Source organism: Lissotriton vulgaris, chromosome 2_1, assembly GCF_964263255.1.
Source record: "Lissotriton vulgaris chromosome 2_1, aLisVul1.2, whole genome shotgun sequence".
In the NCBI taxonomy this organism is placed as follows: domain Eukaryota; kingdom Metazoa; phylum Chordata; class Amphibia; order Caudata; family Salamandridae; genus Lissotriton; species Lissotriton vulgaris.
This window is the reverse complement of record NC_141687.1, coordinates 319,105,549-319,120,320: the sequence shown is the minus strand read 5'-3', so window position 1 is coordinate 319,120,320 and position 14,772 is coordinate 319,105,549. Positions and strand designations below refer to the sequence as shown.

At 43.4% G+C, this 14,772-nt stretch overlaps 1 protein-coding gene across 3 annotated transcripts in view; it reads right to left on the bottom strand.

Annotated features, from left to right (window-relative positions):
• Positions 1–14,772, bottom strand: part of CTNS (cystinosin, lysosomal cystine transporter) — a 397,045-nt gene that overhangs the window by 32,008 nt on the left and 350,265 nt on the right. For all 3 annotated transcript variants that reach the window (XM_086955022.1, XM_086955024.1, XM_086955023.1), the window contains one exon: positions 106–276. In XM_086955022.1, coding sequence (XP_086811148.1) covers positions 106–276 — 171 coding nt within the window. The remainder of the gene's footprint in view (positions 1–105; positions 277–14,772) is intronic.

Here is a 14,772-nt window from a genome sequence, read left to right as displayed (position 1 = left end):
GATGTAACCCCGCTCCCCCTCAACTCCACCTCCCCCCCCCGTTCTTTCGAGGTGGCACATAGAACCACGAGGCACATTTTGCTTACTCTGAAAACATGCTTTTACCTGTGGAAAATATTTAACCAGCGTAATTCCCAGCTTAATGTAGGAGAAGAAAAATAGAAATTGGAGCCACGTGATATTCCCTGCGACGGCCACAAACAGTGTGCAGAAGGCAAAGATCCATGCCAACAGTAGGAGGCCAATCGCAACTTTCGAAATCTTCTGACTTCCTCTCTGTAAAAGAGAAAGTTTCAAAATATAGTCTACATCTGTAAACCTTCCCAGGTGTTCTATGCACAGTATAAAAATGATCAAATGATTGGTTAACATTTACAATGTGTAAAGAAGAACAAGGTGTACAATATTGGTTCCTGCCCTTGGAGTTTTATCAGAGACACCCTATTTTCTTGAGAAAACCATTATAAAATTAACACCAAGTTAACTGCAATTACCAAGGGTTTGGAGAAAGACCCGTGCTGCTGTCTGAACAAGTGCATTAAGCACCTTCATTAGGAGAGTGCAGGAGTAACATCCCTCGAAGGACTTCTGAAATACCATCTGGCCTTACGGTAATTTTGAATAACATATTTTGACATTTAGGGTTGTTGCATGGCATAAATGTACATGGCATGTAATTTTCTTTTAAAGTAGGGACATTGTTTTTCAAATTGGAACTTGGTGCTACTAAATCACCAGGAATAAACAGTTGCCACCTTCCCCAGGCTCCTATTTGTGTAGAGATGGGTTATATTTGATTTTCAGTGGTTACTGCCAAAGACAGAACTGTACACTTATTTAACTGAAGTTCAACATAAGTTTATTCAATAAACGTCCCAGCCAGTCCGCCGCACGGCATCAACTGACTCGTTCCCCCTTACATTCTAGAACCCACACAATGACATGTCAGCTCGTGATTCTCCAGCTTATGACATTCTGCATGCATGTTCACAGAACACCACACTTCTCCCCTCTCACAAAATTAGTTAGTATGAACAATATATACATGACCTCATTTTACCATGTGTTTAAACAAATTGAAGAACAAGAAATAAATATAAAATACTGCCCACAACCTGCCCTAGACCAGAATAGACCAGGTATAATACTATAATCTGAAAAGAACTCCACTACAACCTCCAGATACACCTTGCATGACCTTTTGTAACACATTGTCATTTAACATCGCTGTGTCCCATTCTTCCTTAACAAAAGCTTGTTCCTCATTATACTTTATCAAATCAACTTCCACCTCACCTTCCTCCTCACCCATTGTAACAGGCATTCTAGACAACCAGTCTGCTAGAATATTCTTGAGACCTTTCATACATTCACCTTCAAAATTATATTCCAATACAGATGGAATCCATCTTGAAATTCTTGGAGTAACACTCCCTTCTAGTCCCCTGCCCCCTTTAAACAAATGAATGAGTGTTTTGTGATCAGTGCGAAGCCTAAATGGCAAACCCCAAACAAAATACCTAAAGTGTTTAATCCCCCAGCAGCATGCTAGAGCTTCCTTTTCAATCACAGAATATGATGCCTCAGCTCCTTGTAACCTCCTGGATGCAAATCCAATAATTTTCTCTTCACCATTAGTTACTTGCGTCGAAACAGCCCCAATACCGACTGCACTGGCATCAGTGGTGATAAATGTCTTGAATGCCCTGTCACATGCATCACACCACACAAAAGCCACACCTGACTTCATAAATACACGTAATGGTTCCACAATTTCAGTAAATCCCTTCCCGAATTTGGAGCAATACTCCGCCAATCCCAAGAAACTTTTGAGTTGGTCCTTATTAGTGGGAGTGGGAGCATCTCTAATTGCAGATACTATACTTTTCTTTGGCTTCATCCCAGCAGTAGAAAATTCATGCCCTAGATAGTTCACACAATTTTTCTTTAATTGACATTTTTCCCTCTTTATAGTCAATCCATGCTCCTGCATCCGACTTAAAACTTCATCCATCACCTTGTCATGATGTTCATTCCCTCTGCCTACAATCAGCACATCATCTTGAAAACACAATACATCCTTAATTCCCCGGAGAACATTTTGCATTACTCTTTGAAACACCGCTCAGGCGGATGCCAACCCAAACGGCATTCTGCGGTAGCGAAATGCCCCCAGTGGTGTTACAAATGATGTGAGATGTCTTGATTCTTCACTGAGATCAATTTGGTGGTAAGCTGCGGGCATGTCAATTACACTAAATACATTACCCTCACCCATGGAAGTCAACATTTCTGAAATGTTTGGCAGTGGCTGACGATCAACCGAAATATTGCTATTTAAGTCGCGTAAGTCGATGAATAAGCAAATTTTCTTCCCACCATCCTTTGGCGCGACGACAATGGGCACCAACCACTCAGAGGCCTCAATTGGCTCAATTATATTAATCTTCAACAATTTATCAAGCTCTTCCTGCAAGGGTCCTCTCATAAGAGGAGGTACAGACCTCACCTTATGTACAACAGGTATTGCATTACTATTAAGTATGATCTTATGAGAGAAATTCTTAAGCTTTCCCAATTCATCCGAAAAGACATCAGAATACTTCTCCATTATCGATGACTCATAATTGTTAACATCATGCACAACAATAGATTTTGCAGGCTCTTGAGAAGTGGGATTTAGTGTAATCCCTATACACCTAACAAGTTTGAACCTTGTTTCGTTAAGTACACACGCCAATAAACCTTTTTACCTTCAAACTCAATCACCATCCATTTAAGACCTAAAATATCATTAGTCTTTCCACCATACCCTACCGCTTTAATATCTGGTGTTTCCCAAGCCTTCTCGTCACTCGACTCGCCCCAAGTTTGGAAATACATTTCCTTAGATAGCAGTGTATACAGCCTTCCTGAAACATTCTCACATCTTTTGAGTCCAGATTGATGACAGAATGCGTTTTTTTTCTAACTTGTCACTACTTTCCATATTGATGTCACTATTACCTGTGTTGCTATTCCCTTCAGAATTAGACCAAACTATCTGAGAGGTAACGATGTTATCACCACACGGTAATTATTCGTGAATGTCTTCGCATGAATCATCAACCTCTTGTACAAAAGGCACTTTTGTCCTAAATGCTTTAGCAAGATGGCCTCTCCTTCCACATATTCTGCAAATGGCATTTCTACCCATGCATTTAGTACTGGAAGCAATGTGACCTGGTGCACCACAGCGATAACATTTGATTGGGCATAATCCCACATTTGGAGAACACTTATTAGCTTGAGCGGATTCATTCCCTTTATCAAACGTTTTGTTGACAGGTTTAGATTGAGATTTGATAAATGGCTTGTTGACTTTAGTTTCATCAACACATGCATGTATTTCAGAACTTTTGGACACTACAGATTTAGATTCGGATTCCTTAACTACCATTGAATTGGTGCATTTATCCATTTCTTTAATCCATAAATCAGTGTGTTCTAACCCTTTGGCTATTTGTATGGCTTCCTCTAAAGTGGAATCTTTTATGAGTAATTTCTCACATATTCTTTTGTTATTGGTACATCTTCCTATCTGGTCACGTATAAGTGAATCTGCTAATTTTTCAAATTGACAGGTTAGTGACAAACCTCTTAAAGCAGCAACATAAGTTGCTATGTCTTCGTAAATTTTTTGAACTCTACAGAAAAATGTATGCCTTTCGAGAACTATATTTACCTTGGTGATAAACCTTGAGTCTAACATCTGCATGCTCATATCATATACATTACTAGGTTGATAATCCCCTACATCAAGAGATACTTCAGGAAGGTTCTCATATAAGCGACGCCCCTCTGCCCCTGAGTTATGTAACAAAATAGCTTGTTTTTCGTACTGGTCCATATTTATCTGCTCCTGTCGCTAAAATGTATGTTAAAAACAATTTTTTCCACTCTTTCCATGGTATAACAGGATCTCCAGTGGTTGGGAGAAAAGAAGGAGGTGCAGATAGCCCTTGGTCACCCATGGTAAACAAATGTCAATGATTACAAATGTTAGTGATGCACAAAAAGAAATTTACATCAATAGAGCCTTCAGTAATATGGAAGTCCACCTGTAAATAAATATTAAGTTAGTTATATAAAACAAACTAAAATAATAAGTTAAAATAAAAACCTTCTCCACAATGTAATAGTGCCAAATCTTATTGTAGCACCTCGCGTTTCTGTTGTGTCAAAGTAACTCTCCTCCAAATCGAAGTTTATTCAATTAAGATAGCTTTGTTTTCAATGTAAACTGATTGAACACTTCCCAATCTCCTAAAATGGCCGACACCCAGCGTCGCGCCGATCGGCTTTCTAAAGGAATTTGGGCACAGAGAAACGTGAAGCGATGACGTGGTACAGACGAAGGTCAGGCGCGATCCAGTGCGGCTTTCAAAGACACAGTAAGGTTCTAGTTCTTTGCTTTTATTTAACAAATGTACAGTCTTGCTCAATTTCGATGAGAACCAGTTCCAGAAGTAAAAGCTTCTTCTGTGGCAATACTCCGATAAATTCGACAACGATCCTAAACATCAATGTGACCGCAGTAATCCAATGAATAAATATTCAAGTGAAATATCGTAATGCAGTAATCCAATGAAAAGATATCCAACTGAAATATCGTAACGCTGGCCTCACATCAGTTTGTACAATTTTTGGAAGTTCACTGATGTCACAATTCTATGTCAGGGAGCGGAGGCGAGGATTTTGCTAGTCCTTTCTCCATTTTATTGGACAGCAAGTTAGTAGTAAAGAAAAAACATCACATCCAGGACTACCCAAACCAACATGGCAGCGGTAGCCCTGGTAACTCAACATCCAATCAGAGTCCACTAGTTCGTATATATGGAATCCCATCTGTTAGTCCTTCCTCTTTCTCCATTGCTGCCTCGGCAAGATAAGTCACGCTCTTCATATCTTTGTCGTGGCAGTTTCTGTGTGATTGTTGACAGCTTTATTTTATAGCGACTGTTTGAATTTGACTCTGCCTTGTTGTAGGCTGTGTTTATATAACGCGGTAGGCTTTCAGCCCGAGCGTTAATTTCTTCGCGCGTGCGCGATCTTGGTGTCGGCTTCTGACGCCGATCAGCTGTTCTCCTCAGCGCTCTTCGCGCTTGAGTAGAAACGCGCTGAGGCATTGCGCTTCTGTCTTTTTTCAGCCTCTTCCCTCACACGGACGCCGTTTTAGACGGCAGGAAGTACTTTCTGACTGGAATTTTTTAAAATTATTATATTTTCTGTCAGAATTTCGATTTCAGGTTTTCTATTGTGTTTACCTGCCTGGTACCTGTGTGAAGGGATTTTCCCTTGTATTTAGTTGGGGTGCTTGTGTATGGGTACCAGTTTTACTGCTAATATGCAGTCCGGTCCTTCAACTGTTGAGGTGGTGGCTCCTAATGTTCAGCCACAACTGACCCCTTTACACCCTCCTGCAGAGGTTGACAGGCTTCTCTCTTCGGCGATAGCCCAAGCGCTGGCACCTCTGCAGGACAGTGTAAACAGACTGTCAGCCCATGTGTTTAAGAATGATGCTGGTGTTTTTGGGGACAGTGGGGCAGGGCCCAGTGGTGTTCCAGGAGTTCTTCCACGTACGGCCAGGAAGCGTGACGCGGGGCACCTGGAGGGCTTCAGTAAATTATCTGAAGTGTTCCGTAAGAGTGCGCGCACGCTTAGAAGCGCACCCTACCGGGGGGAAGACTCACCCGGAGAGACTGGTGGTTTTGCCACCCAGGACCTTGACCCGGAGGAAGGGTTCCCCATTGAGGGAGATGAAGAGGAGGACGAATACGTTGATGAGGATGAGGATGCTTCCTCAGAGGATTTTTCCGATGTAAGCAGGTACTGGCGCCCTAAGCCCAGTGCTCCAAGTCTTACGGAGGGTGATCTTGCCCCTCCTAATATGTTTGACCCATCAACAATTGTAAGACCTAGGTCGTCGGAGTGGTTTCCTGAGCAGTCTACTGCTGATTATGTCGCAGCTAAGCTTCGACAGCCTTTGCCTCAGGATGTCCGACTCCGTCTGCGCTCGGAGTGCCCCCGCCCTTCCCTTCCCTTTCGAGTGGCATGCACCCCTGAGATTGACCCCAAGTTGTGTACCTTCTTTGCAAAATATGTAAAGGATCCCAAAAAGGGTATTGATAGGTCATGGAAAGCCTGTCAGGATAAACTCCTAGATATTGTGGGTCCCCTCACAAAAATTATTGAGGCGGCCCAACGTTCTAAGGAGTCGGGCTTACCGATGTCTGTTGATGACGTTGCTGGTTGGTCGCAACGGGCTATGTGCCTTCTAGGCAATGCCAATTGCGCACTTTCTGCAGAACGGCGGCGTTCCTTACTGCTTAAAATTGACCCGAAATTAGGGGAGTTGTCGTCTTCGGAGGCAGGTCCTGTTGCACAGGGTGCTTTGTTTGGTGATCCCTTTGTTAAGGAGTTGGGGAAGTTTGTGGCAACCTTTTCAGCTCTGGACAAGGCTCAGGCTTCGATGAAAAAATTCTTCCCCAGAAAGGTTTTTGGCGGGGCCGGCAGAGGCAGGGGTCGCTCTTCCGGCCGTCAGGTCCAGCAAGGCCCCAATAGAGGCCAGTACAAACGAAATAACGGCTGGAATGATGGACGACAGGGTACCTTTTACCCCTCCAGAGGAGGCAGAGGCCAAGGCAAAGGACGTGGTGGATTCCAGTCCAACTCCAGAGGATTTAATGGTAAGATTTCGACTCATCTCTCTGGTTCAAATGGGGGGAAGGTTAGCGTTGTTTCCCCAAGCCTGGGCGTCATTAACTTCAGATCCTTGGGTGCTGGAGACGGTTCAGGGGTTTCACATCGAATTCTACGGTTCCCCTGTTCAGCTTTCTCGTCCTCGTCCTCTGGTATTTTCTGTCTCAGACCAAGAACTTGTCGATTTAGAGGTTCGGGCGATGTTACAAAAAGGCGCCATTATCCCCTCGGCGCTTCACCCAAACGGTTTCCTCAGCAACATCTTCCTGGTGGAAAAGAAAGGCAAAGGGTTCAGACCAGTAATCAACCTCCGCTCATTCAACGAGTGGTTGGTTTACAGACACTTCAAGATGGAGGGCATCCATCTTCTGAGGGACCTTTTGTTACAGAACGATTGGCTGGTTCGCTTGGACCTGAAAGATGCTTATCTTTCGGTTCCAATCTTTCCTCCTCATCGTCGATTCCTTCAGTTTCTGTGGAGGAATCAGGTTTACGAATTTCTTACGCTTCCCTTTGGTCTTTCCTCAGCACCTTGGTGCTTTACCAAACTCCTACGCCCGGTGGTAGAACATCTCCGGACCTTAGGGATTCGTCTGATTGTTTACCTGGACGACATTCTTTTAATGTGTCAGTCCAGGGATCTCCTTCTTCATCAGCTTCAGGTCACTATAACCCTCCTTCAATCTCTGGGTTTCATCATCAATGCCCAGAAGTCGGACCTCTTTCCCCGACAGGAAATGACTTTCCTTGGCTTTCTGATCATAACTACGGATGCGACTCTTCACCTTCCTTCCGAAAAGATCTCCAAGATCAAGAAGGAGATTCGCAAGGTTCTCCGGCGGGATCGAGTATCCCTCCGCCAACTAGCCAGGATTGTGGGCTTACTCTCCTCATCGATCCAGGCCATTTTTCCAGGCCCTCTCCATTACAGGGCTCTTCAGAGACTGAAGGCATTTCACCTCCGCAAGGGTCTTACTTATTCGGAACTGATCTCCTTGAATATGGAAGCCCGTTCGGAACTCCTCTGGTGGTTAGATCACATGGATGCCTGGAACGGGAAGGCGATTTTCGGTTCCCGTCCGGATCTGGTGATCGAGTCAGACGCCAGTCGCCAGGGCTGGGGTGCCCGTTGCGGCCCCCTCTCGGTGGGCGGCAGATGGACGGAGGAGGAACTTCACCTCCATATCAACTGTCTGGAGCTCCTTGCGGGCTCATTCGCGATCCGCTCCTTCACCTCGACCAAAGTTTCGTGTTGTGTGCTTCTTCGGATGGACAACACAACGGCGGTCAGGTACATCAATCGGTTGGGAGGCACGCACTCCAAGGTTCTAGCGGACCTTGCGAAAGATTTTTGGAACTATTGCCTTCTTCGCCAGATCTCTGTCACGGCGGAGTATCTCCCAGGCGATCTGAACACTGTTGCGGATTGGCAATCCAGGAATTTCCGGGATGCCAGCGACTGGAGACTGGATCCTCCAGTATTTCAGAGAATTTCGGACCTTTGGGGTCTTCCAATAATGGACTTATTTGCGTCCAGATGGAACGCCCAGCTTCCCCGCTTCTACAGCTGGAAACCGGATCCGGGGCGGAAGCAGTGGATGCCTTCCTACAGGACTGGTCCCTGTTTCCAGCTTATGCGTTTCCCCCCTTCCTTTTCATTCAAAGGGTGGCGGCTCAAGTCCGCAGGCAGAAAGCTTCTCTGATTCTGATCACGCCAATCTGGAGAGCTCAATGCTGGTTCCCTTCTCTTTTGGAACTTTCTTGGGACAGGCCTCTTCGGCTTCCGTCGTTCGACCACATTCTGACGGATCCATTGGGTCACCCGCATCCGCTGGTTCTCCAGGGCCATCTACGTCTCATGGCATGGAGGATTTCAGGGGACGTTGGTCTTGCGACTCGCTTTCGAGAGACGCTGAGCTCCTCATTCGAGGAGCCTGGGCTCCTAACACCACTAAGCGGTATAGATCAGCATGGAACAGATGGGTTCGTTGGTGTGTGGGAAAACACCTGGATCCCATGGGCTCCTCTGTCACCGACGTGATTAACTTCCTCGCTGATCTTTTCAAAAAGAAATTGGCGTATAGCACCATTAATTCTTTCAGGTCGGCAATTTCAGCTGGGCATGCCCTGGTTGATGGCTCGCCAGTTGGTGAGCACCCTTGGGTTTGTAAACTCCTTAAAGTTATTCGACTTTCGCGCCCCCCAGAACCTCGTTATTCAGGTTTGTGGGATGTTAATGTGGTTTTGAATTTTCTAAAATCCTGGCAGGATAATCAATACCTTTCCCGCAAGGAGCTTTCGGCCAAATTAGCGATTCTCCTCTGCTTGATTTCATGTAAACGTGCTTCAGATGTTCGGGCACTGGACGTGTCAGCCAGGGTTTTTGCCCCAGAAGGGGTTACATTTACTTTTTCGAGGAGAACTAAATGTAATACCAGGTCAGTATCCTACCCGGCTTTCCCAGATTCGCCAAAGCTCTGTGTTGTTCGTTGCCTTAAGACATATGAGGATGTTACTCTTGAGCTCCGCCCTCCGGGCGAAAGACAATTACTTATAGCGGTTAAGAAACCATTCAAGGCAGTTTCATCTCCCACCATTGCCAGATGGGTCAGGTGGATAATGTCTGAGGCTGGAATTAGCGTCACTGACTTTGGGGCTCATTCCACTAGAGGTGCAATGGCTTCCAAGGCTGTTCAGGTAGGTGGACGCCTGGAGGATATCATGAATGCAGCGGATTGGTCATCAGATTCGACTTTCAAGAAGTTCTACTTTAAGCCAATCCATGAGGCTGCTTCGTTGGTGGTGAGTAGGCTTTGAACAAGCAAAATCCTCGCCTCCGCTCCCTGACATAGAATGAGAAATTTCCTAGTTACCACAAAGGAAAGTTTCAGTTCTATTAAGGAGGCGGAGGCGAGGATTTTCCCACCCAGGCTTATCGAGCCTGCCCTCCCGTAACTGGACTATGATTTGTAACTTCGTCTAAGGGAGTATACCTTTTTCTGAGTTTTAATGTTTTCATTGATAAGCTGTGCAATGTTGATTAAGTACTATCTGCTTTTAGTTTGGTTACTCCATTGCAATGTTCTTGAATTCTTCGACATTGTACTGGACGAGATATTATTATGTTGTTCTCTTCCCTAGGCTCCGATCAAAAGACGGACTAGTGGTTGGATGACTTCTTCCCTGCGGCAGCTTCCACGAAAGAGGAAGGACTAACAGATGGGATTCCATATATACGAACTAGTGGACTCTGATTGGATGTTGAGTTACCAGGGCTACCGCTGCCATGTTGGTTTGGGTAGTCCTGGATGTGATGTTTTTTCTTTACTACTAACTTGCTGTCCAATAAAATGGAGAAAGGACTAGCAAAATCCTCGCCTCCGCCTCCTTAATAGAATTGAAACTTTCCTTTGTGGTAACTAGGAAATTTCTCAGTATCTTCTTCCTCGCACACACGGTGTATTTCAAATCACAGAGTGCGATAGTAATATGCACAGCAATCCGATACACTATGGCAGTTGAAAGTTTAAGGATGACGGCAACGCAATACAAATTAGTGTGGCCAACTCAATGCACGATACTTCGCTCACTAATCTGGCATATATACTAGCATTTGAAGTTTTCAGGATGTCATGGATGCCACTTAAGTACGCATTAAAGCACAACAGAGACAATTGTTATAATTGTCGCAATTTAAAAGTAGCTTGGGAGTTTTGTAGGAGTCGCAATAGAAAGTATTTTAGCAGTTCACAGCCCAGAGCTTTTTGCGCTTTGTTTAAATGAGTAATCAAATTTAATCCATTTTAGATAAGAAGTACTCACGATGTAGAGATGATTTTTTCTTTTAATATTATCAATCCAAGGGTGAAGGTGCACTGGAAATCTGCCCCTTGCGCAGATGGATGATTGGGTTCCCTCGTCGCCAATGTAAAGATGCAGTCCAAGCAAATTATAAAGTTAAGTCCTTTATTATGAGTTGAGAGCAGGTACCTTCAGCTTCATCTCCCATCAGTTATCCAGCTCTATCTCCTCAGTGCTTCAATCATAACATTCCCATTTCCATAGCAACCTATATAAATTCTAAGACAAGAGAACTCTGCAGTTTCAAATTCACTAACAGAATTGAGTCCCATTATGAGTCATCCTGAACTTGGAAAGCTCTCTCTCTCTCTCTCTCTCTCTCTCTCTTAAAGACCTCACACAAAAACCTGATCATGATGGAAGATGAAATATCTTGAACACAACTTACTTCTATCCATTTTTAATACAAATCTAGTAAGACAATTAGGTGTGGCAACTGATGTTCTCAATGTAAAGAACCAACTATATCCATGGCAACCTCATCCCACAGATGCTCTGAAAGTTTCCTGCAATGGTTTGTTGCTAGACTTTTATCACTATTGTAGCACTCCACAAAATCTCTCACACGCCTCTCCACCTCCAAATACAGGCCTGATCACCAGAAATCAGAGCGCAACCTTTCGTTAGTCTCGACTATTCCCATATGCCCTTCATGCACTAAAGAAATGAGACTGTCACTCAAATTCACTGGTGGGATCAGTCTGGGTTCCATTAACAACAAGTGACAACTCAGCTTCTAGAATATACTCGACAGTAAAACTGAAACCTTGCAAGGATATCCTCCACCTTCAAATCCTCGCAGAAATAGCATCTAGACCTTTTTCAAAAACACCTACTTTGTAGGTTTGTGATCCGATCGAACGATAGAGTTCATGCCCCACACAAAATTCTTGAACTTATAGAATGCCCAATAAATACCCAACACTCCTCGCTCAATGAATAAATAGTTTTTCTCCGAATCTTTCACCCCTCTAGATGCACAGGCAATGAATTCCTCCTAACCATCTCTCTTGTGAATCAAAACCACACCTAACCTCTTTTGGCTCATATCTGTGCTTAAGAGGGTTTCGTCACTTGGACCAGAACACTTCAAACTGGGGGCATTTAAAAAAAAAATGTTACCACCTCAAACTCTTTGTTTACACACCTCACTCCACAGAAGTTCAACTTTCTTTCCTAACACAGATCTTAAATTCACATTTGTTCTCGTATAATTCGGGAAAAATGTTTTGTAAAATTCAGACATTCCTGAAAAGGACACCAGTTGCTCTCTATTTTATGGCTCACCTTATTTCACAATGGTCTCAACTAGATCCTTTTTTGGTACAACTCCTGACCATGTAATCAAATGTTTAAGATAGTTCACCTACAGCATACCAAATCTGCACTTCTTTTCCTTATGAGTTAACCCTGCACACAGTAGCTTTTCCAGAACCATTATTACTCTTAAGTTATGTTCTTGCTCATCTTTCCCAAAGATAAGTAGGTGCTTGAAGAACCTGGAGAATCTGACCCCCTCCAGGTTCTTCAACACCTCGGACATCACCCTCTGAAACACTGATGCAGCCAATACAATTCAACTGGTAATCTCTTGAACTTATATGCGCCTATCAGTGTTATAAATGCTATTAACTCTTGCAAGACTGAGTCCAATTTAATTTGATGATACGTTTGTGTCATATGTAGTGTGGTGAAAATAGTTGCCTCAGTTAAGGTTGCAATCAACTCCTGAATATTTGGTAGAGGGAATTTATCCACAACAACCTCTTGATTCAGGGTTCTCAAATCCACACAAAGCCAAATATCTCCATTCGGCTTCTTAGAGACAACCACACAGGAGCCAACCATTCTGTAGATGTAGCTTCAATTGGCTCTATCACCCCTCCCAAACATAATTTCTCCAAGTCAGTTCTTACACTATATTGCATATTCAGTCTCAATTTAGCTACTTCAGCACCACGTTTCTCGTCAACCTTATGAGGTGTTTATAACCTCTGATATAACATATGTTTTTCTTGGAATAACCGAGGAAATTCTATTACAAATTCTTCTTGACCAGATTGTACATTTTGTCAATCACCAACGACACCACATTTGGATCCAACTTGACCCCCAAATGTTTTTAGTGCAACAACCCAATTAAATGATCTCCTTTGTTTGCTAAATAGATTTTCCCGTCACACGTGTCCTTTGAATTTTATGTTCACTGTAAACTAACTCTCCATTTAAATAGGTGAAGCACTTTATCCACATGGAGAAATATCCAAACTTATTAAATGTTCTTTATGACCATTATTGACATCAAACACCCTCTTAGAGATAAGTGTGAGACATTAACGAGCGTCAAATCAAATCAAATCAAAAGTCTTTATTTAGATATAAAACAAATATCTTTAAAAGAGAATTTCCGGTTCATGTTGTTTACAAATACTAAAAACAGTACAAACAGTCAAATGTACAGCGAAAATATAAATGATCATCTCCTCGGTCTCCTAGTTACAAGAATTATTAAAACTGCTCCCCTAAACTGTGATTACATACATAAAACAAACCATGATCACAAGGAGCTATTTAAACTATTCTTGTCGCTAATTACCTAATGGTTTGAGATTTTTAAAAAGCGTTGATTAATTTAAAAAAGGTTAGGGGAAAGCTGTAACTGGTCACTTTTGTTTAAAACTGCGATATGCCTGCTGGATCAAGTTTGTCAGTCTTATATTTAGGTCTGTGTTATCTGGGCTCAATGCCGCAATGATGGCTTGCCTGCAGGTCCGAACACCCAGCCGATTACATTCCCCCCTCAGCTTAAACCTACGTTGGAGGTCGAAGGCGGGGCAAATGCAAACCACATGCAGTAGCGTTTCTGCTACTTCGCCGCACCCTCTGCATGTTGTATCCTCCTCCGTACGACCCCAGGGGGGTACATTTTACAAAAATCGCCAGTCACCCATTCTAATAGTTATGAAACTGTGTTTTAAATACAGTGAATAAGGGCTGGAGAGGTAGGAGGCAGGGATTAGCCGATTATAGGAATTATTAACTGCCCATGAATGACTTCGTTTTGAAAACAGTGCTTTGTCACTAATAAGTGATCGCGTTCTTACACATTACACATTACACAGAGGCCATCTGCTGACATTTGTTGGATATAATCCTTAAAAAGACAGCCAAATGTTCCTCCTGGGTTTTTCTCAGTTATTTCTTGCCAGACTAGGGACTCTAGTGTGCCTAGGTTGGATTGTCTTAATTTGTGGCAAAGATTAATAAATACCCCAATACTGGAAACATCATAATTCAATAACTTCATCTCTAATCTAATCAGTGGAGGGGATGCAGAGTATGGCAACTGAAGAACCTTTTTATAAATTTTGATTGTATGCCGATTTAGAACAGTGTTCAGTTTGCCCTTGAATATCCCTATACCATACGACAGGGTAGGGCCAATTTTCGCCTTCAGTACTTCCAGAAGGGGTGACAGAGTGGGACCTGACAGATTTTTCGAAGGCTTAGTCAATGACACCGCAAGCATCGTTGCTTTGACCGCGATCTCATCACGCTGCTTTGTGAGGTTACCCCTGGAGTCTAAATGGACCCCCAGATATTTATACGACTTGCCTGTGGCGAGGCTATTGTTATTAAATGACGATCCGCCACCGGCATATCGCTTCTTCCCAAACGGAACAACCTGGGTTTTCTTCATGTTGACTTTTGATTGGTTCTTAATCGTATATTGCAGCAATGTGTCAAGAAGCCTTTGCAACCCCACCCTTGTGAGGCTGAACAGCACCAGATCGTCGGCATATAGGAGATTAATTAATGCCGTACCACCTACCTTTGGCGGGTGGCTATTAACATCATCCAGGGTACTAGATAAGTCAGCTATGAACAGGTTGAAAAGGAGAGGGGCCAGCACGCATCCCTGCTTAACGCCTCTCGTTGTTGAAATTTTTCGTGAGAGATGCGTGCCGGACCCTAACTTCACTCGAACCCAGGTACGTGAGTGCAGTTGAATAATTGCATTCAATAATTTGTCTGGGATTCCCCACTTCATTCTTTTCCCATAGGGCCTCCCTAGGGACCGTATCGAAGGCGGATTTGAAGTTGACAAAGCAACAAAACACAAACCTAGATGTAGAGAGGGCTTTGTCGATAATGGAAACACCACTAATA